The sequence below is a fragment of the Gopherus evgoodei genome, chromosome 7, assembly GCF_007399415.2.
Source record: "Gopherus evgoodei ecotype Sinaloan lineage chromosome 7, rGopEvg1_v1.p, whole genome shotgun sequence".
Classification (NCBI taxonomy): domain Eukaryota; kingdom Metazoa; phylum Chordata; order Testudines; family Testudinidae; genus Gopherus; species Gopherus evgoodei.
The window spans coordinates 4422428-4444531 of NC_044328.1; the positions used below are offsets into that span (position 1 = coordinate 4422428).

At 53.8% G+C, this 22104-nt stretch overlaps 1 protein-coding gene across 1 annotated transcript in view; it reads left to right on the forward strand.

Annotated features, from left to right (window-relative positions):
- The window catches only part of TRIM8 (tripartite motif containing 8), a 54969-nt gene extending 37154 nt beyond the window's left edge, over positions 1-17815 (forward strand). Inside the window, exons 2-6 of the mRNA XM_030570900.1 lie at positions 8177-8272; positions 10049-10282; positions 11669-11700; positions 12876-12991; positions 16353-17815. Coding sequence (XP_030426760.1) covers positions 8177-8272; positions 10049-10282; positions 11669-11700; positions 12876-12991; positions 16353-16963 — 1089 coding nt within the window. The 3' untranslated portion in view covers positions 16964-17815. The remainder of the gene's footprint in view (positions 1-8176; positions 8273-10048; positions 10283-11668; positions 11701-12875; positions 12992-16352) is intronic.
- The last annotated feature ends 4289 nt before the right edge of the window (positions 17816-22104 follow it).

A 22104-nucleotide genomic window follows, 5' to 3' on the forward strand; every position in this document is an offset into this window, starting at 1 on the left:
TTTAATAACAGCTTGGTGTTTGTGGCCTTCATATACTTGCAGAGCATGATCCCATCCTTCCCTTATCACGGTTGGATTGAAGCTAACCATACAGCTACTTTTTTGGGGGGGATGATTTGTGACGCTAATGGAACAGGCAGGTGGGGAGTGCTGTGCTGCTGGGGGTTGTAGTACGTCCACTCAGCCCAGGCTCCGATTCATTTGGGGTCCCCACTGGCAGGCTACTCGGAGGAAGTAAAACAGTATTTCCCTCCATTCAGAAGTCCATTGTGCTCCGATGGTGGAACTGCTTCCGTTTTCCGCCTGTGAACCAATGTATCGCCGGCTGCTAAGGAACCAGTTACTGCTGGGGTAACTATGCACCGAGCAAACAATAGACTCCGCACAGTGGGGGCCAGTCCTTCCAGGTGCTGAGCGCCCTGCTTCCTATGTGCTCAGCACCCAGTTCCTCCAGCACCTTGCAGGACTCGGACTGTGTTCAGTGTTGGGGCAGCATCTCCTTACTTGTGGGGATTTCTGGGGCTAGTAATGTTATTTATTAATAAGACACTGTCAGAATTTGCATATAAAATAAGACTTCTTCCCTGTGTTACTGACAGCACCGTGAATTACTAAACCTCAAAGAGTCTAAACAAACAGATCCACTTTTCACCAAGGATGCTGTTGATTCTCTTTTTGCATTTCACTTGGCTGCAGCGGTGAAACTGGACCAGTCAGTTTTTCTCAGTGTTTCTGTGCAGTTTCACTTTTTGTTTTCTTAGGCTACTAGCTTCATGTCCTTGTACTTGGGTTCACAACACCACAGGGGAAGACTTAAATTTAAAAAAAACCAACTCCAACTCTTTACCCTGAAACAAAAAGGAAATTCATAATCTTCATTTTATCTCTTGTACATTTTGTTCCTCAAAATTCACGTTGTGGGGCAGTGTAAACTGGGGTGGGGATTATTGCTTTTTAAGGATAAGGGGTTGGGGTTTTGTTTTTATGTTTTTTAAATGGAATAAATTGGTCAGCTGCCATCCCAGAAAATGGCTGCACCATCCCATTTCTCAGAGAGAGGGCATAAGGTTTCTTAGACTTTGGGAAATGCAAACAGATATCCAGACATCAAACCAATGCAAAGGGGCTCAGGTTGTCCCTACAGGAAAGTCAGGCGTGAACTGTGAGATTTTGCTGCAAATCTTGGGGGGATCACTGGTTAAGTGGTGAACCCTGCTGAGCTGAGGGGAGCAGATCATTCCGAATTCAGAAATACCTGTTTGGGAGGAAGTTGGGGGAGAGGACAGGGATATATTTTCCTTTTCAAAATACCTAAAGAACTCAGTCCATACTACAGAGAAAGGAAATTGCTGTCATCAATACAGCAAGGGGTGGTTTCTGCCTATCTTTTTTATTATCGGAACTAGTTGCTGTGGGTGCAAATACCTCTTATCCCATTGTGCCCTCAAGCATTCAAAATCATGAGTCAGGACCCTCCCCCAAATCAGAGATTGGCTTCTGAATCATGAGCTGTATCAAACCATCATAAATCTCAGATTCTTTTATTGGTCTTCTGATGTCTGAATCTTTAGATCATACTTCTGACACATTTTCCAGCTTTTCTCTGCACCAGTGAGGCCTGGGAACTTCAAGCAAGCAAGTGAGCAGAGATTCTCATGTAATCACAGGATTCCAGGAGCTGGGGCTTTAGAGGAAACACCACATATTATGGGGCTTGTAGTGGAATCACGAGAGTTGGCAGCACTGCATGGAAGGGTTGAAAGGAGGTATAGATAGATTGCGGTTAAATAAGCTGCCACAGGACAGGAGAGACACTAAGTGCTTAGAGTGTTGGTCTGGCCTTTCCAGAGGCTTGGGCTGAGAATCGAACCCAGAACTTTTGCATTGCTGCACAGTGCTAACAACTGTGAGCCAGTAGACCTGCTCCGGGCCCCATTCTCACGTTGGAATGGAGAGTCCCGTTGAGGTCAGCGGGAACTTTTCCTGCAGGCTCCGGGGGGCCTGCTGCAGGATGTGTGTGGGCGCTTATGATGGAGCTGGAGTGTGGGAGAAGAACCAGGGCTCAGGAGCCGGGAATGTGGACGGGATTCTGCATCGAGGCTGCTGAGTGGACACAGCCCCCAGAGCTTCATGGGTCAGTTGCCTGCAGCATGAGAAAACCAACCTGTGCTGCACAAGGTCTGGGTGGGCCTCCCTGGAATGGATTGCTAATGGCACTGCACCCCTCCCACATTTAAAACTCACGGGCAATCAGATGACCAACTCTGGTTTAATTACTCCTTGCTAGGAACCCAGATGCTTTGACACCAGTGGCAAAGTTCCCATTGAGTTCCATGGAGCCAGGATTTCACCCACTATTTTTATATTTAAAAAAAAAAAAAAATCCTACTGTCCCACAGAGTCGATGACCAGGCCACATTGATCAGTCACCACGGAGATCTACAGGGTTCTGGACTCTCAGGAGTCATCGGAGTTAGGGGCTCTGGTTGTGGAGAGACGTCTCCCTCAATGTATTCCTCTTGCTGCGTGGCTGGAGTTCTTTGCAGCGCGACGCATGTCTTGTTACAGAATGTCCGTTACGTGGGCCACTGAAGGAGAATTGAATGGGGCCGTCCACTTCCTTCCTTGCTCTGACAGGCTGGTATGGTGGCCTCACGAAAGGCTTTTCATCAGGCTGCTGCGCCGTTGTGCGGCTGTGGGAACGGCCTGGGTTATGCGGTGTGCAGCTTGAGGCCGGGGATCGGAACGGGCGTGCAAGCAGGAGCTGTGCCGGAGATTGTCCTGGGCGTTCTTTAGCGTTCCAGAGAAGCTTGTGTCACTCCTGTTTCCATGGCTGCCTTTCTGCTGCAGAGGCAGTAGTGGCTTTTTGTAGAGGTTTCATGAAGCGCTCGGCTTTCTGGGAAGTCCCTGAGAAGTGATGTTTTTCCTCTGAGGGGAAGCTGGAGACATGGCAAATTTTGTCAACTCCTGGCTTGGACAGTGGTGATTCATGGTTAGATCTGACTTCCCAAGGATATCCCAAAGGTAAAGAAATCTTTTCAAGCAGTGAGGTAACCTTGTGAGCAGATGCAGAGGGGGCCAGCTCTCCGGCTGGTTCCCTGTGTGTTGATTGAGGAGAACCAGGAGCCAGTCATCAGGGAAGAAGTGACCCACAAAAATCATCAGGGTCCTTTGGACAGATCTTGCATTTGATGAAGATAGTTGGCTTATGTCAGTGGCAAACGGTTGCTTGGCTTGGGACCGGGGGACTCAGACAGCTTGTCAATGCCCGTTGTCCGCTGTGAGGTATGCCGCTCCAGGTGGGCCGTGTTGTTTCGGAAAGAAATGCCACATGCCTTCCTGCTTTGAAATGGACCCTGCTGGAAACCCCCATCTCCTTTTGTGGCTATTCCCAGTTCTTCCCAATAGTCGGACGCTTGTTCTGGGTGTGGAGTGGGAGCTATCGATGTGGCTGGCAGTAAGCAAGCATCAGGATGGAGCTGTTTTCTTGGAAGTCTTGGAGTCCTCTGGGTGACGCTGGTCGGTGGCACTCTTTGGTACAGTGCGAATGAGTCCAAGCAGGGAGGCTAAGCAAGGACCTGTGTGTGCCTTGTGCAGTGCAGAATATGGTTCTAGTTAACACGGCTAAAGGACCGAGCTGCCGCTTGTAACTTTCCCATCAGTCAGTGGCCAAGTGGGGAAACGCCAGCTATTGTCTTCCGGAGTGTAAGCGCCTTAGAGGCCTTTACATCCAGAATAGTGACCCTGACTCCTGAGCAGGCCTTCACCAGGGCTCTGATCCAAAGTCTCTCTGTGTTTAAACGCACGTCCTCTTTATTTGTCTTGGGATAGGTCACAGCTAACTGGTCCGTCTGTCCAAACCTAGGGGGCTTTACCCTGGGATCTGGCCAAGCTGCACTCATAGAATCATAGAATATCAGGGTTGGAAGGGACCTCTGAAGGGCATCTAGTCCCACCCCCTGCTCAAAGCAGGACCAATCCCCAACTAAATCATCCCAGCCAGGTCTTTGTCAAGCCTGACCTTAAACACCACTCAATGCAGGCTCCAAGGAACGGGCCCTCGCAGGCTCCAGAGCTGCATGGTTCTGTGGTTTGCAGGAGGAGGGAGAGGTCTGGCCCAGACTGAGCAGTGGTAGACTGGGTCACGGACACTGCTACACTGGGGAGCCAGGATTAATCGTAGCTGGTGCCTCAAACCGTCCTGTGTGGTTAGTAATTGTACTTGGGCTTTTTCAAGGCCTGACTCAGAAGGGGGAAGTTCTTATTCCACCCAGTAGAGGGGAGTGATGAGGGGGGCAGTGAAGCCCAGTGTATCGCACTGTCAGGGGACTGGGGCTCTGTTCCCAGCTCCACCACTGACACGTGTGACCCTAGGCAGGTCATGTCCCCTCCCTGTACCTCCACTTCCCTTCCCACATGGCCTGGCTGTTGAGATGGTGAGTTCTTCAGGGCGGGGGCGCTCACTGCATATGTACAGCACCTAACACAGCAGGGCCCTGCTCTCCCTGGTGGCCAATCAGTGCTACTGCAATATAAATATTAATGCTGTAAGAGTGTGTGTGTGTGTGTGTGTGTGTGTGTGTGTGTGTGTGTGTATATACACCCACAGCCTCCAACACCAGTTTCTTTCAACCACCTAGAGACACACACACACCAGGGGCACCAGAACGGGGGGGGCCAGAGAGCCATGGTCTCCCCACTTTTAAAATGGGAAGGGCATGGCCATAAGAGCAAGTGCTGGGGGGAGGGGGTGGAGAGGAACGAGCAGGGGGATTCTTGGGGGAAAGAGGCAGGGGGCAGGGCCTCAGGGGAAGGGTCAGCTGGGGAAGAAGGGACAGGGTGGGGCCTCGGGGAATAGGGAGCGGGGGCTCAGGCAGAAGGGGTGGTGAAGGAGGGGCACCCCCCCACATTTTTAGGGTGCTTCCGCTGTTCCTGATGCATACACCCCCTTCCTGTTCATTGCACATCCAGTCAGGCTTCCCCCTCAGGTCCTCGTGCCCCGCCCCACCCAGGAGAGCAGAGTGGGGGCTGCCTACAGACCCGCTGGGGGCTGCCGGTTTGATCCAGAGCCGAGATTCAGGGCCACTTTGACCCGTCAGTATCTCTTTAAGGGACCGAGGCTGGAGACGAAGAAACCCAAGAGGCCCCCCTTGTCTACTAGTGCCTGACTTACCCAAGTGTTAATGAGGCTGCAGGTGCCCCAGACCTTCAGAAAAACAAGGAACGAGGAGGCTCCAAATTCTTGCTTACGAATTAAGTTGAAGGCTTCAGCCTCTCCCTGTGGTGCAGTTAATCGTGGCAACTCCATCCACCGCCTCTCTCCCACCCTCCCTCCCCCTGCTTAGACCAGGAATTAATTACTTGATTATAAATCCCTGAGCGCTGGTTTATATTAGCAATAATCCCCTCAAAATTGGTCTTTGCTGCCATTTCCCTCCATGTCCCCATTGCTGTGCCATGTCCAACTGGTTCGTTTCCCAACGACCTCTCCCTTCTGCCTCGGTGTTAGGAGCCCAGCGGCTTTTTCTGATAGGATTAATGCAGGACGAATTAAGGGCAAATGTCTGAGAAGTGTGTGTGTGTGTGTGTGTGTGTGTGTGTGTGTGTGTGTGTGTGTGTGTGTGTGTGTGTGTTACAAGTAGGGCGCCCCTGACGTAGCAACTGGAGTTGCCCAGTGCTGATCCTATACCGGTGGCTCTTCGCTGGCCTTCTGGCAGGGATGCCGGGCCTCCGAGCCAAGCTGTTTAGCAGATGACTCATATGGTCGTAGCCATTTTTGGATTTCTAATTTATTCTGTCTTTTAGGGCGTGGGCGTGTGTGTCTCTTCCATCTGGCTGAAGCTGGAAAATACACTGTCCTCTTCCCAGAACAAGATTCCCCCTGTTAGAAAATAGAAGTTGCTTGCGGGGCAGCATTTAAAATGATCTTTCCTCTCTCATCCCTGAATTCTCAAGGACAGACCTTCTCTCCAGGTGCGCTGTCTCCAGTGCTTCCTCTCTCACCGAAGGAGCCTGAAACCCCGTTTTTAATCAACGGGGAACTGTACCAGCCCAGCCACAGATTCCACCTTGATGGTGATCAGCCTGGAAAACGTATCATGATATTTCACTCCCCCAGCCAAAAACCCACCTTGTGGTGGGAGTAGGATTTCGCACACTTGGTTTAGCTGAATCTTTGTTATCCAAAAAACACGTGTATCAGAAATGAGGTCACTTTCTCCCATCTTTTGGGACACATCTGAAACGCTGTTTATCTGAATTACCTTCCTATCGCCCATCTTGTGTCTTTCACTCTGTACACAACAGAAACAATGTGAAGGGACCACAATTAGATCCCAGATAACCATGTTTACTAAATATACATGAACACGTGAGGCCTTGGGACAGACACATGGCTGTTCTGACTGGTTTCTGGTAGCGTCTACAGCACAGAACACAGTGAGCGTCACTAGAGGGCTCACAAGCTATTAAAAGGGATACTGCCTCGTTCCTATACACTGCACATTTCACTCAGATCAGCGAGGCGATACTATAAATATTTCCTTCTGTCATCACCCCTAAGAGAATTGGGGGATATAGGGATTTGGACTGGAGGTCAAGAGATCTGGCACTCGTTACCTATTCTTCCACTGCCTCGCTCTGTGACCTTGGATATCTCTCTTTGCCTCAGTTCCTAGTGTATCCAATGAGAGTAACCTTTCTTTTACACAGCACTTTGGGATCCTCCCCATGTAGGGAAAGGTCTTTAGAAGTGTAACTCAGTAGTAATAAGATCCATATATAGGTAACAGCCTGTACTGGGAGTCATGAGCGGGGATTGAACTTGCATACTTCTGTACCTATGCATCGGCTTCTACCTGTAAAGCTAAAGGAGTAACTCCGTCAGCTGCTGGTGTAGTAGGCTCTTATCCTTACCAGCCATTAGAGAAGGCTACAACATGCTCAGCCAGCCTGTTAAATTTATTGCCAGTATTACTATTCCCTGGTTCTTTACTTGGTTGCTTAGACACAAACCCTGTCCCTGAGTAATGGGGAAGTGGGGCTGCACGGGACAGAGGGAGGAGAATGGATGGGGAGCAGATGGGATGCACTTTTTTCTCCATTCGTCTTGTTTACGCTGTTACTTTTGGTAGCCCCTTCCGACTGCGTGAACACTTCTTTGCAGCCGGACCTGGTGGTCCTATAGGAAGCAGCTGTGGCAAAGGGGACTCGTATGGGAGACCCCGGGAATGCACTACAGCCCTATGATTCTCTGAAGGTCTGGGAGGGACAGTGGAGAGATAAGTGGATATCTTTGCGTATCCAGGGAGGCAGCTGTGAGTGGAGCCAGCATACAGCTAGACCCAGCCCCCCTCAGATTATAACGGTGTGCTGTTTCCTCCAGGCCAGCCGGAACCCCAGACCTCCTGCTGGGGTGCCAGAGCGTCTGCCCCACCAAACCCAGTCAGTGTCGGCCCGCTGGGGTAATTGTGATGGTCGTTGTCCTTCTGACAGGGCTGGGCAGTGTCGCTCGTAGCGGGGAGCCGAAATGCAGGGTCCTAAACAGAAACAGGTTGGACCCCACGGTGGCCAGGCTCGCTGCGTGGAGAGGGAACGCTGACCTTTCAAACCCGACCCTCAGGACGGCTGTTCCAAGGGGGTTTCCAGGCACAAACAGTCCTTCAGCCTAGAGGATCAGTTCACTAAAGCCACCCAAAAGGCTTTGCTGACATGGGTTGGCCCAGAGCCAGCGAGCTAGAGCTGAAAGGCTCCACTGATCAGTTCCACTTCCACTAAAGCCACTGATCAGTTCCAGATCAGTTCACTAAAGCCACCAAGAAAGAACCAATATAAAGTCCCCCATGAGGGAGGAGGCGGGACCGTCTCTCTCGCTCTGTAAGACCCTCCCCATCGTCATTGCTACCCCCAGAAAGCCAACCAGGCAAAGACTGGCACTAATGAGAGGCCGCAAATCAGGGACGGATGCTGCCTGCTAGCTGGAGAGAGGTGCTTAGGATGGGACCTTGTAGATCAGGCTGCTCTGGGGAATTTCAGACCCCTGAACGGTTGACCCGGCACGCCACCTCAGCCGCCCCGGTGATGTGTAACGCTGATCCCGCTTGCGACTCTCCTCCCTCGCGTGCCCCTGCAACTCTCCCCAGTGTCTAACGGCCGCTTGCCCCCTGTTCTCTTGCAGAAGATGCTGATGAAGCAGCAGGACCGCCTGGAGGAACGGGAGCAGGACATCGAGGAGCAGCTCTACAAGCTGGAGTCGGACAAGCGGCTGGTCGAGGTAGCTGGTGCTTTTCCCTCCCTTGTGCCCGCGTCCTTCGACCAAGGCAGGGTCTCACGCGGCAGCAGGGCATGAGCCAGTCCTCCCATGCCGGGGGCTGCCCAGGCATCGCTTTCCGTCCTCGAGGCGCCTGCGGCTCGGTTGTGCTGGGCGTGCTGGGGTTAGGGGGACAGAGGTCCAGCTGTCATGGAGTTAACTCTCTGCTTGGGGCCAGGGCAGTCACCCTAGAGCTGCATTGCTTGGGGGTCCAGCAGGGGCCCGATGCTGCTGGGAGGTCTCCCGGAGCTGCTGATCATCCGGATTCATTAGGATCTTGGGGGAGGGAAAGGGAGTCAGTGCCCAGAGTGGACCCCCAAGTGAAGCCGTGGCTAAGTGAGGGTGTGGGGAGCAAAGGGGCTGATGTGGGGCTGCCCTCGTGGCGGAGGAGGGGGCACCCTGCTCAGACGCTGGGGGGCTAGGTTCGTCTCTCTGTGCCTTTTTCCTCAGGTGCCAGCCAGGCAGCCCTGGTTGGGGAAGTGGGGGAAAGTCATTTGGTACAAGAGCTTTTCGTTGCTGGTCCACGCAGCCTCTCTGCCTGTCCCCAGCTCCATCAGGCTATTGGGGGTTCTCGCTGCTCTCCCCCAGCGCCATGGAAGAGGAAGGAGTGTGGGTGGGGGGGTGTTGGGAGGGTGGGGGAAGGAACTATCTTAATACACTCCAAGCCAAGCAGGATGCCAGCGCCTCCTTGGGCAGGGCATGGAACCCAGATGTGTGAGACCCTTATATAGGGATGGCCGGGGGGGGGGGGGTGTGCCGAAATCCACAGGAGAGGGGAGATTGAGGTTAATATTTTGTGTGGGGGAAAATCTGTAGCATCCGCCCCCCTCCTCTTGATGGCCCCATGGCATGGCAGGCCACCCCCCTGGGGGGCTCAGGCAGAGCAGGGGGCAGGTGGAGCCTTTCAGCTCTAGCTCGCTGGCTCTGGGCCAACCCATGTCAGCAAAGCCTTTTGGGTGAAACTGACCCGGGGGGGAGTGGTGTCTCAAGCCGGTGATTGCGGAGGGATCTGGCCCCTCGGCGGGTAGGCTCGGCTGAGGAACCAAGGCCTGAACGGGCCCTGGAGACAGCTCCCCTCGCTGGTGGAGTTGGTTGCTCTGGGACAGAGTTGAGGCCCCATACACCCCAGGCGATCTGCTTGGATCTGGAGGGAATTCGCTTTCCCAGCAGAGGCCTTGAGCCTCCACGCTGCCCTAGGACCTCTGCGGTTTCCAGGCTGCTCAGCTGCACGGCCAGGGACGGTCCAGCTGGCAGATGGCCCTGGAACTGCTCTTCCACCCATCACGGGCCTTCCCATGCATGGCAGAGGCTGCAGGACGGAGTTAGTGCAGGGTGGGGCAGAGGGCAGGAAAAGGCTGTTCTCTGGGTTGTTAGAAGCTAGGCCTGGGTGGGCGACACTGATTAATCCACTGTGATCGCTCCTAAGCTCACCCTGCCAATCCTCCCGCCCCCGGGCCAGGAATGGAACCCAGGCGTCCTGACCCTCAGGGCTACACTGTTCCCTCCTGTAAATGCCTCCACAGCCCTGAATATCTTGGTCAATGGGCTGAGGCAAAGCCGAAGGGCCGGCCTGTCAAGAGACAGGTGGTGGGGAGCACAGGGCAGGCCGGGGATGTCAGCAAAGTACTAGCAGGCCCTGTCCCCGTCCCTCCCTCCCTCCGCGAGGGTGGTGGGCAGGGCTCTGCAGCGAGCGGGCGTGGCGGGCGCTGACCCTGCGCGCTCTCTCCTCCCCTCCGGCAGGAGAAGGTGAGCCAGCTGAAGGATGAGGTGCGCCTGCAGTACGAGAAGATGCACCAGCTCCTGGACGAGGACCTGCGCAAGACCATGGAGATCCTGGAGAAGGCCCAGGCCAAGTTCTGCAACGAGAACGCAGCTCAGGTGCTGCACCTCAACGAGCGCATGCAGGAGGCCAAGAAGCTGCTCAGCTCCGTCCAGGTCATGTTCGACAAGACCGAGGACATCAACTTCATGAAGGTGCCGGGAGGGGGCCACCTGGCCATGGGAGAGCAGAGGGGGAGCCCATGGGATAACGGGGCTGGTGGCTGGATTCTAACAGAGTAGGGGAGGGATGGGGGACATCTTGGGGCAGAAACTACTTTGTCAGGGTCCCTGACCTGAACATATCCCCCCAGAACAAAGACAGTCGAGTTTAGTGATGGGCTGGAAGCAGAGTAACCTCGTGGTTCCCCCATGCCAGCTCTCCTCACACCATCGATACCCCCATCTCCCAGCCTGGAAGTGGAGGTGGAGCGCCGTAGAGGAGGGGGCTTCTGGGCAGGGGACAAGGCAGGATTGGCTCCTCTCAAGAGTCGAAATTTGGCCCCAGTTTCCCGGTGGCCGGAATAGCTTTTCCAGCCCACCAGCCCATTTGTTCAGCTGTAAGCCGGGACGCTCCTCCGTCCTTGCTGTGGATTAGCTGGTTTCTCCTGGGATAGGCTGGCAGTGGTTGGCCCTGCCCGTGTCATGGCCCGTGGGGATAATGAGCCAACCCGGGGATGGGCCAGGAACAAAGTCCAAGTCTCACAGCAGAGTTAGGGGTCGGGGGTGGGGAAGACATCGAGTGGATCGTCTCTAAACAGAAAAGGGGGACCCTGAGGATCTTTCACCTTCCTGAGCCTGGGTGGGTTTTAGGACCTCCCACCCAAACCCCGATTGAGCTGGTGCACAAAGCGTTCAATCCCTCTGCCTCACCTCGCTCCCCGGGTGGATTCCGACTGATTTAGGGGCCCTTCCCGGCCTCGAAGCTGGGGTGAGGTAGTGGCTGGGCCAGTATCTCCCCTCCCCGCCCCTCCCCTCCCCTTAGCCTCCTCTGGTGGTAATCTCCTGCTCGCAGGCCCCGACAGCTCTGCTCCTTTAAGGCGGATGATCAACCCCTGAGCTGCTGCCGCCTGTGCTGGCTTCCTTAGTAAAGAGGCTTTAAAGGAAGCTGGGAAAATCTCTGGCCGAATCCAGCTGATGAGTGGGAATTTACGCCCTGATAGAGGGGAGCGCTGTGGCCAGTTGCAAACACAGCCAGTGGGAAAGGCCAGGGCCCCAGATCCCTTCCCAGAGGTGAATCCGAAGGCTGCTGTTTTGGGGAGTGGCAGTGAAGCTAGCTGAGGGGTGGGCAGTGCTGCGTTAGCCGTTCAGCCCTGGAGAGCCTCCTCCTGAACTGTAACACCGGTGCCAGGTGACTGTGTCCCATCCCAGCTCCCGGTGGGTGACTTATCCGCATCTCATGCTCCCCTGCGGCAATTTGGCATGATCTCTGCTCAGGAGAGAGCCAGGCCTGGAGCGAGTAGAATGGGGGGGCTGCAGGTCCCGGGAGAGGTGCATCGGGACACAGCAGCCACTGACCAGGGTTTCTCCTTTCCCTCGTAGAATACCAAGTCCGTGAAAATCTTAATGGACAGGTAAGAAGCCAGTTTCTTGCCAACTCATGTTCTTGAGCAAGAGTGGGATCGGAGGCATTGTCAGGCTTTGTTGCAGGGCTACGAAGCGTGGCTTAGACTCAGGGCTAAGCCTCGCACGACGTGGCTTCTAGGCCTGTCTCTCACTGAGTGATGTTGGGCAAGTCACTTCCCTGCCTTGTGCCTCAGTTTCTCCCCTCTGAAAAATGGAGCAAAGAATTTATCCCCCAGGGGTTTGGGAGGTTTGAGTCATTGCCACGTGCAGAGTGCTTCGAGATCCTCAGCGGAGAAGCGCTGTGGAAGTAGAAAGCGTAGTGGTTGTGTGATCCACAGCCGTTATCTGGGGTGGGGAGGAAGGTGGGGAGAAAAGTCACACGCTCTCCCAGAAGGGCGAGCCCCCATCAGATGGGAGTGAGTGCAAGACGCGTCCCTGTTATAGTGGATCCATCCCTGGGCCTAACTACCGGCACCGCGAGGACTCGCGGTCCCCACCCCTGCAGTGTGCACCTCTTGGTCTCTCCAGCCTGGCCTTCGCCTATTTGCTGGCTGCAGAGATGCACGCAGGGCACCCCGAGGAAGTCCATGCCCTAGTCGTGACATGGTCAGGCCTGGGAAGGGCCCTAACAGATGCATTCGCCTCCCGTCGAAGGGCAGCTCCAAAGAGAGCCACGGACTGATTTGGGAGGAGAGATTAAAAGAGCTGGAAATGAGGGGCTGTGATCACAGTGCATAAGACCCCCAGAAGGGAGGAGGCCAGTGTCGGATGGTACCCTGGGATCTGCCTGGGGGTAATGGTTTGAATGGAAAGGAAATGCAGGCTAGATATCAGGATCAACGTCTTGCCTGTGCCGTGTCCGGCTGCAGGGGCGTCTCCTCGGGGAAATAGTACATAGGGGTTGGGGGAGTCGCACCACAGGGCCCTTTTAAAACTAGGCTGGCCAAAGCCCCAGGAAATGGCGCCCAGGAGAGGGACTGGCTGATGTAAAGGCCTTTCCGTCCCTGGCTGAAGCGGAGCTAATTACAGATGAGGCTGCCTGGCAGATGTTCAGCAGCTGTCAGCCTCTGGGAAAGGCTTGGGGAGAGATGGGAGCCGGGCAGAGCGTGGGGGGGTGAGGGGAGAGGAGGGGAAGCTCAACGCTTTTAATAAGTCCTTTTGCTCTCCTTGCCGGTTCATCAAGGACCCAGAACTGCACGGGCGGCAGCCTGCCGCCTCCCAAGATCGGCCACCTCAACTCCAAGCTCTTCCTGAACGAGATCGCCAAGAAGGAGAAGCAGCTGAGGAAGCTGCTGGAAGGTGAGACATCCCCCTGAAGCACTGGCCTTGTCACGCAGCGCTCTGCGCCCTGAGATCAAGATCTCCTGACACTCTGCTGCCCTTCCCTGGGTCCGCTGCAGCCACCAGGCAACTTGCAGAACTAGCCTCCAGCGCTGGTTGTGGCACAAGTTGGATCTGGATCACCTGGATGAGAGTTCTGGTTTAAGCAATCATTAAGGATCCCTGGCCCCTTTTCCCAGGACAAGTGATAGCACCGGTGCCCTGGCCAGGTTGGATAACTGCATTCTCCCTCCCTACATGCCATTTCCATCGGTTATGGCGTCATTTGTTGTGTATATATAGTGCCATGGGCACCTCTGGGGCTTCACCCGGCCCAAGAATCTTCCAAGCTAACGTAGAGTTAACCGAGCAAGGAGGACAATGAACAGTGTCTGGCGGGAAGGCATGTGGCAGGATGGAGGATTGGGCAGTGGTGATCAGAGCTGCTCATATGCAACTTCCTGTCCTGAAATGCTGTGCACAGATGCTGGCTGTACCAGCTTCTCTGGGCGAACCCTGATGGACAAGCAGGTTTAGAAATCAAAAGAGGCGGCACAACTCCGAGCCGGGTGCCCACGCACAACTGCTGCGCATGCACCTGGGTGAATTTTAGGTTTGCTTTCTGCAAACATTTGTGCCAGTAAAATGCACTGTCTCTTGAAGGCTGCTCAGAGGCTAATACAAAAGGGGACTGGAGTGAATTCTTTTAAATAGATGCTAGTCTTTTTAATGACTGTCCCAGCTCTCCCAAAATAGTAACAGAAAATGGTTATGCAGGCAGGTGACTTTCCCACCCTGTTCCAATCACAGAACACACAGGATCTGAGCCAAATTTACCTATATCTCTGGTTCCCATCACCATGGTATCTGGTCACCTTTCTGTCATTTGCCTTTAGCATTAACTTAAATGACAACAAAAGAAACCTCAACCGGCTGACCTTAGAGTTTGTCTCTGCAGGACCCCTTTATCCCTGTTCTGAGTTCCCTTTGTCTCCTTTCGTAGCCCTGGGTTGGAGCTAATAGGGCCCACCTGGTCTGGCTGCCAAGGTGAGTCAGCAGACATAACTCTGCCTCTCTGTTAGCAAGAGGCCTGCAGGTCCGCACGGTCAACTAGAACTTGGCTCCGTGTTACAAGGTAGAAATCTGAGTCTGATTCTTCTCCTGCAAATGGCTTTGGAATCAGTGGTGTTACTCTGGAAGTCTACTGTTGTGCCCCTTTAGGTAAAGAGGAGGCAGAAATCCTCTCTAATGGATGTAGATGGGATTTTGTATTGAGGCTGCTGGACACAGACAAACCCCATGGCTCCCACTAGTTTCCAGGATAATTAACACCCCATGGTGGCTAGCATCGCCACCAGGCAGGGGCTCCTGAAATTACGCCTGGGACTGCAGAGCTGCCTCACACACAGGGGTGACTGAGCTAGCCCCAGATCTGGCTGCTCCAGGCTCTGTGGTTCTTGCCTGCCCTCCCGCGCTGCCTCCTCTTGCTCCTGGGCCCTGCCAAATGGCTGCACTACTAATGCAGAGCATCACTAGCCAGCAGCTGCTCGGCAAGGAGGGTGAGGTAATGTTTGGCTGGTGTACGGACCCCTGCACTTCCAAGAGACCCAGCCGAGGTTCGCCTTGTACGCTGGCCGACATCAGTGCAGCTCTAGTGCTGGGAACAGGCTTTGGGAGGGCTGGAACCGGACCATGGCCCTGTAATTACAGCTCTGACCACGGCTCTGAAACCAGCTTCCAGCTCCTTCCCTGTGGGCCCTCGCCTCGGTGCATGGGGCAAATTCCATCCCTTCTCTTTGGATGGTTGCCGAGGGTGCGGATTCCAGCTCCCTCCCTCTGGACGAGTGCGATGATTGGGGGAGTCCGGTTCCAGTGCCCGCCCTCTCTGGAACGTGGCAGCGACGCTTCGGGCAGGGCTGCAGGGAGAAGGGACTGCTGGGAGAGCGGGGTGGAACTGACTCTGCAGTAGCAGGAGAGGAAGTCAGACAGCCCCGGTAAGCGTCCGTTGCCTGCTCTCTCAGAACGCGAGCTGGGGCGTTGCAGCGGGAGTGTCAGCGCCTGCCTCTCGGATCCTTTCTGCAGCCCCCCTGCTCGCTGGGCTCTTGCCTGCTTCTCAGATTGGGCCACTGCGGTCTGTGCAGGATGGAGAGCATCCTCATAGACTCATAGACTTTAAGGTCAGAAGGGACCATTATGATCATCTAGTCTGACCTCCTGCACAATGCAGGCCACAGAATCTCACCCACCCACTTCTATAACAAACCCCTAACCTATGTCTGAGTTATTGAAGTCCTCAAATTGTGGTTTGAAGACCTCAAGCTGCAGAGAATCCTCCGGGCCTCTGTACCCTGCCCTAGAGAAAAATTCCTTCCTGACCCCAAATATGGCGATCAGCTAAACCCTGAGCACGTGGGCAAGACTCACCAGCCAGCACTCAGGAAAGAATTCTCTGTAGTAACTGGAGAGCTCCTGCCCGCAGGGAGGGACTGGTACCGACAGAGGTCTGCAGGTCCTAGTGGGCTGGCTCAGGAGAGCAGATGGGGTGGGGATTGCCTCTTCCCACTAGCTTAGGGTGGGAGACAGGATGGCCTGGTAGGTCTCTCCCAAAGGCCTTGACGCTAGCCGGATTGGCTGAAGCCAATTTCCTGACAGTTTCTTGGTTGGGAAGACCTGCAAACCCAGGGCTCAGCATGGGCAACAATTAAAATCCTCTGGAGTATTTCCTGGAAGCTGCAGTTTGCCCATGTGTCCTGGGTCAAAATCTTCTTTCTGCCTTGTTGCCGAATGTTAACTGATCTGCCTGGCTGCTTGCCTCCACCCCAGAAGCAGTTGCAAGCCAGCGGTGCCATGTGTAAAGTGTCACTTACTGGCGATGGGCCAGGCTAGAAGTGGTTGGGAGACCACCAAGGGCTATTCGATGCTTCCAGAAGAGCTAGTTGTGATTCAGTCTCTTCCAAGTCAGTACCGCACCAACGGCCTAGGAGGTGCTGTGCTCCCTTCCTGCCCTGCCTCTTCCCACCCCCACTTGTCCCCCTCCTCCTCAGCACCTCCCGCCTGCTGCTGAACAGCTGATTGGTGGCAGGGGGGAGGCACTGGGGGGAGGGAAGGAGCCAATCAGGGGGCCCCCTGAACAGCTGATTGGCGGCAGGTGGGAGGTGCTGGGGGGGAGGAGCTGGTCAGCGGGGCTGATCGGCGAGTGGCTGGTGGGTGCTCTAGCCACGGAGTTGGCACCTTTGGTCTTGTTGTTTCTCTGAGCCGTTGTTAGTTTTCCGCTCTGGCTCCTGAACTCCAGCGCTGGTTTCTGATCTGGCCGTTTTGTCTTTTCTCTCTCCTCATCCAGGTCCATTCAGCACCCCGGTCCCATTCCTACAGAGCGTCCCCATGTACCCGTGCCCTAGCGTCAGCAGCTCTGGAGCGGAGAAACGCAAGCACTCCGCGGCCTTCCCCGAAGGCAGCTTCCTAGAGCCATCGTCTGGGACAGTGGCTAGCCAGTATATGAGCCAGGGGGCTTCTGCTGGTGAGGGCCAGTCCGCACAATCCATGGTGCCTTGTACCTCCACGCAGCACATTGTCGGACTGCCCAGTGGCCCGCAGCCAGTCCACTCTGGTTCGGTCTTCAACCCGTCTCACTATCCCAATAGCACGTCATCTCAGCAGTCTGTGCTATCCCAGTACGGCGGACGCAAGATCCTCGTGTGTTCAGTGGATAACTGTTACTGTTCCTCGGTGTCCAACCACAGCGGGCACCAACCGTATCCCAGGTCGGGTCACTTCCCCTGGACAGTCTCTTCGCAGGAGTACTCCCACCCGCTCCCCCCTGCTCCGGCTGTTCCTCAGTCGCTTCCCGGACTTGCCGTGAGGGAATGGATTGACGCATCCCAGCAGCACGGGCGGCAGGATTTCTATAGAGTCTACGGCCAACCTTCCACCAAACACTACGTCACCAGTTAACCATCAGACTCCCCATAGAGTGTTGTTAATTACACATTCGGAGCTAAAAATCCAGTTTTCTTGCTTTCTTTTTAAATCGCACCCAATTTTCTTCCTTCCCACCTCTTCGGAATTTGGGAGGCTCTTTTCTCTCATCTCTCTCTCTCTCTCTTTTTAATATTGGTTTTTAATTTAATTTTTTCAAAATTCCTCCCTTCGCTGGAAAAAGATGAGGATGAAATTAATGAAGAGAAATGAATGAGGTTTTTCAATCAGACACCTGGTTTCGAATTTCACATGTACCTGCTACTTCCTAGTTTGGAAAACTTAGAGGGATGGTGGCTCCTTTTCTATTTCAGTGTCTGTGGGTTCTTTTTGGTTTGCTTAATTCTTATTTTTTCCTTCCCTTAAAAAAAAAATTCTATCATTGATTCAGTAAGAAACGATACTTGTAGATTTTGGATTTGTTTTTTTTAAAACAAGGCTTATCTTTTTCTGTGTGTGTGTGTGTGGAAAGGCCACTTATCATGCATCCTGGCTTTTTTTTTTTTTTCCTTCTTTCGAAGATTTGTAAATACACAATGGCAGGAGATTTAATGCACAAACAAACAAAAACAAAAAAAAAAGGGAAAAGAAACTTTAAAAAAAAAAAGAATAAATAAGAAAAAATATTTCTGTTTTAGTTTCCGGGGGGGGAAGCGTCGCCAAGTTGCACACGCCCCTTCCCGTGTATCGCTGATGCAACTTCCTGTAACAAGCACTTTGTATAAAAAAAAAAAGTGGACTTCCTGCTATAAGGCACAGGTATTTATTCTGTAACCAATTTTAGAACACAAAAAAAATATTCAAATAAATGTGATCACTTAGTGCAAATGCCTCGCTTTGCTCCCCCTCCTGCCTCTCCGTGGGTCCCCCAGGGAACAGGGACCCATCTCTGCTCCAAAAGAAGGCTCTGACTTCATTTTAAAGAATATTCTCCGGTTAGGTGGGTTTGTCTCTTTAATTCAGGCGTTGGAAATGACCTAATGAGCAGTGCCCAGGTTGGGGGAACACACGCAGGCGTTGGGCCGCTCGCACTGATGTAAATCTGGAGGAACCCTTTTAAAATCAAAGGGCCCAATTCTGCAGTGGCTCAGTGCTTTGGATCGTTGCGGTTGACCTGCTTCTCCGTTGCTTTGCACGCTTTACCTGATTCTCCTCTCATCTTACTCCAGTTTTGCCATGGTGTAAATCCATTGACTGGAGCAGAGTCATTCTTCATTTGTGCTGGAGGGAGCAGCAATTCAGCCCCCTTGCGTCGACCTTTTGCCCTAATGCAGCAGAACACTTTAACACGTGCTTCAGTCCTGTTGATTTGACTTCCATTGGGTGCTGAGCGGGCGCCTTCCCTTGTTCTGATCTGGGAGCATTTCACATTCACTCTGGCAGAGGAGTGAGCACAGTCCTTTGACTTCAGTGGGGCTACACCCGGTCATAGGGGTTACTCCAGGTAATAAGTGCGTGCGGAACCAGGGGCTCATGCTGGTTCTACCTGGTGACGTAAAGTGTAATTACTCCTGATTCTCGCTGATGGAGCGCGAGATCCGAATTGGATCCATTTTCTTTTCAATATAAACTGGTCCCCCGGGGAGAGCCATAATTGGGCTGTAACGCTCTAAAAGCTGTGACCAAGCAAGGTTTATTGGGGGATGGGGACAGGACGGAGATTGCTGTCCCAAGGAACTAGAGTGAAATCTTGTTGACTACAGTGTGTGTAAGGATCTGTCTGCCTTTATAAAGTAGCAGTGAACCCAGTATGGATACGGTTCAGAGCTGCCCCAGGCACATCGGGGGCTGGATTGCACTCCCGGCTGTGGCCAACTAATCGGTCCCAGGGATGGGTGGGCGTTTCACATCTCTGCTTTTTATAGCGTAGCCCGTACTTAGGCCAGCCGACCTGGAAGCTGTGGGGGCGGATCAGAGAGAGCTGTAGAGACGAGTTCTAATTCGTGTTGACTTCCACAAACCACCAAACTCCCCCCTTTTTTGCTGCAGAAGCAAGTTGGGAGGTGCAGCCAGTGAAATCTGGCTCGGCTCTGAGCTGGTGCCTGTGGGTTTAGGGCTGTTGACTTCACTCTTGACTTACATGGGCATTAGTGGCATCTGGCCTGGCCCAGTCAGGACACCAGACTCCTTCCTAGAGGAACATTTTCGTTGAGCTCGTCTGATGTTTTGGCTTCAGACACCAGGGAGTGGGAGGGAGGCTGTGAGGTCCAGGAACATTTGTGGTTCCTGAACTGGTGACAGCTTCCCATGTGCCCTCCCTGTTAGCCGGCGGAGGGCTGCGTGCTGGGGAGAAGAGGCACGCGTAGTCTAGGCTAGCGCTGCAGAACCCAGGGTCTGGGCATTGGCTGCTCTGGCGCAAACAGAACCAGAGTCAGCGCCTGGGTGTGTTTGGACCTGGAGTTCCCATTTAGGCCCCTCTGATCCACGCTGCCTGTGCACGGCCCTCAGTCCGTGCCATCTCCCGGGCGGTCACAGGAACAGGAACTGCGGCTGCTGTCTTTTTTCCCGACCTGCCGTGTGCAAACGTGACGCGCTGCTGCTTCTCCCCAGTGGCTACTGACAGGCGCATGGGCTGCAGAAAACCTCACACGGGCTGCGTAGGCATGAGTGTACCAGGGCAAGACATCGTACAAAGGGATCAGATCCCACTGGGGTTTGTGTTCTTCTCTTTCCTGTTGCATTTGAACATGTAGACATGGAATAAAGGTATTTTCTGTCCGTCCCCCCACCTCATTCAGCATGTCCCCTCCTCTGGTTCCTTCCTCCCCCTCACCTGGCCCTGTCTCCTCTTCCTCTGGTTCCCAGGAGGCCAAAGTTCACAGGCTGGTGTGGCTTGGTGGAGGACTGGTGCTCAGAGAGAGCTGGGCCTGCTCCCATGCTCTGTCTATTATAGCAGCACCGAGAGGGCCCCTGGCAGGACCAGGCCCGGTTGTGTTCTGCTCTGTACAGACCCTTAGTGAGAATCAGCCCCTGCCCAGAAGAACTCGTATCCCAAATACACAAGAAGGGTGGGAAAGGAACCGATTTGCCCAAGGGCACTGGCAGAGCCAGAGATAGAACCCAGGTCTCCTGAGTCCCAGCCCATTGTATTATCCACTGGACCCAATGGCTAAACTCTCGTCGGTGTCTGTCTATGCTGCAATGAAGGACCCAAGGGGCTGGGTCTCAGAGCCGGGCATCCAGCTGAGTCAGTTGACCCAGGCTCAGAGACCCAGTGCCGTGGGGGGTTTATGGCAGTGTAGACGTACCCTTGTTGGCTTTGACGAGAGACAGATCGCGCCGCTGGGTTCTCATGGGATGTCCCAGCGGGCCACGGCGCAGCTCCCCCCTCCGCAGGACGGGGCGGAGGAGTGAGCTGAAGTGGTTCCTCTCTCTCATGCAGTGCGAAATGCAGTGGTAGTTCCTCATTTCGGCCCCAATCCAGCAAACCACTTACATATGGAACAAAGCGGCCGTCTCTGCCCCCAGTGAGATCCCAGGGGAAGGGCTTTGCTCAACAGGGAATACAGCGAAACAGGCGCTTAAGGCCTTGTCTGAATCCACTATGGAGGGTCCAGTCCTTGCTTGACTCAGCTCAAGCGGGATGGAGACACTGAACGAGAAGCCTTTACTTCCCCCCCCCCCCCACAGTGTTCCCATGAGAAGGAGCTGCTGGAGGGAAGGGCACCTCAACTGCTGTTTCATTCCTATCAGGTTGGAGCAGGAACTAGTCCTGTTGTGCAGGGGAGGCTCCTCCTAGCTGCTGTTTGAAGTCAGCTGGGATTTGAGCCTATGGCTTTGATGGCAGCAGGGCCTCGCCCTAGATTTCCTCCCTCCCCCCCACCCTGGTATGTCATTGCTCTGTCCTCCCCCACCATCCTTTCCTCCAACATTGGTCGCTCAGGTGTTGAGCGGGTCTCCGGAGCTGGGCTGAGACGCCCGGGCAATGGCGCTGTCACATAGGGACCAGGAGGCGCCCGGCTGCAGGCAGTTTGCCTCTGGCAGCTGCAAAGTGTTTCTGTCATGCAACCTGCCCCATATGGCTGGTGTCCTCCGCAAGTGTTTATTGCCAGCCTGTGGGTTAGGGACGCATAATGAGGCCTCTTGGAAGCCTCATCAGCCAGGCTGAACAGGGCGTGGGTCCAAAACTCGTGGGGGTTTTAGAGGAGCAGCTTCGCAGCCCTCACTAACCAAATAGCTAATGCGAGGAAACTAAAATGAGAGTTTGTATTGCAGTACGTTGCCCAGTGGGTCTGGGCTCCGCTGCCCTCTGCTGGTTGCAATCAGCACTGCTGAGCTCTGTGTCATAGGCCCTGTACTGAAAACAGCTCATGGGAGTTCTCTTTTAGCACAACTTGTACAGTCTTGTGCGTTCGGAGGAGAGATTTTTTCCCTGACATTCTGGGTGATCGTGAGGCACAGCACAGAGACCCCCAGGACGTTCTAAGCCACTGTGGATTTGCTACAGGAACATTCTTCCCATTTTACAGTTAAAGAAACTGAGGCACGGAGATTGTGACCTGCCCTGGCCTTTGACTCCCTAGGTGACCTCAGCCAAGGAATTTCACCTCTTTGCCTCAGTTTCTCTTCTGATAAAATATCTGTTTCCCCCACCCTCTTTTTTGCAGCAGGTCACAAGTTTCCATGTTTTTCTTTAAAGTCCGTATGCAGAGAACTATAGAGAGGTGGGGGGTTTTGCGGGGAGGGGTGGTTGATCTGTGATGGTTCTATACAAAGGTGATGTCAGGCATCCAAGAGGAACAATAGTCTAGAGATCTGTCTCGGAGAGAGTCATTTTTTGAAGTGGGAAAAGGTGCAGCGGGGAACTCTGCTAAGAGGTTAAATAGACACAGCCTATTAAAAATGATATTGTCCATCACTCCTTCCTTTCGCTACTAATGACACCGGTAAGTGTCAAAATCGAAACCCGGCAGCGCTGCTGTTTACATTCCTTTTGCACTTGGACCGCGGGTCTGTCTCCCCTTGAATAGCCTTGAGTCCTGGTTTGGCGCGTGTTAATGAACATGACTGACTATGCTCGTGTACAGGCAAGCTCCCACAGTGGGAAGTTGAAGCTAGAGCAATTCAAACTGGAAATAAAGTGTCAGATGAGCTGGTGACAATGGACCCTTCTGGCC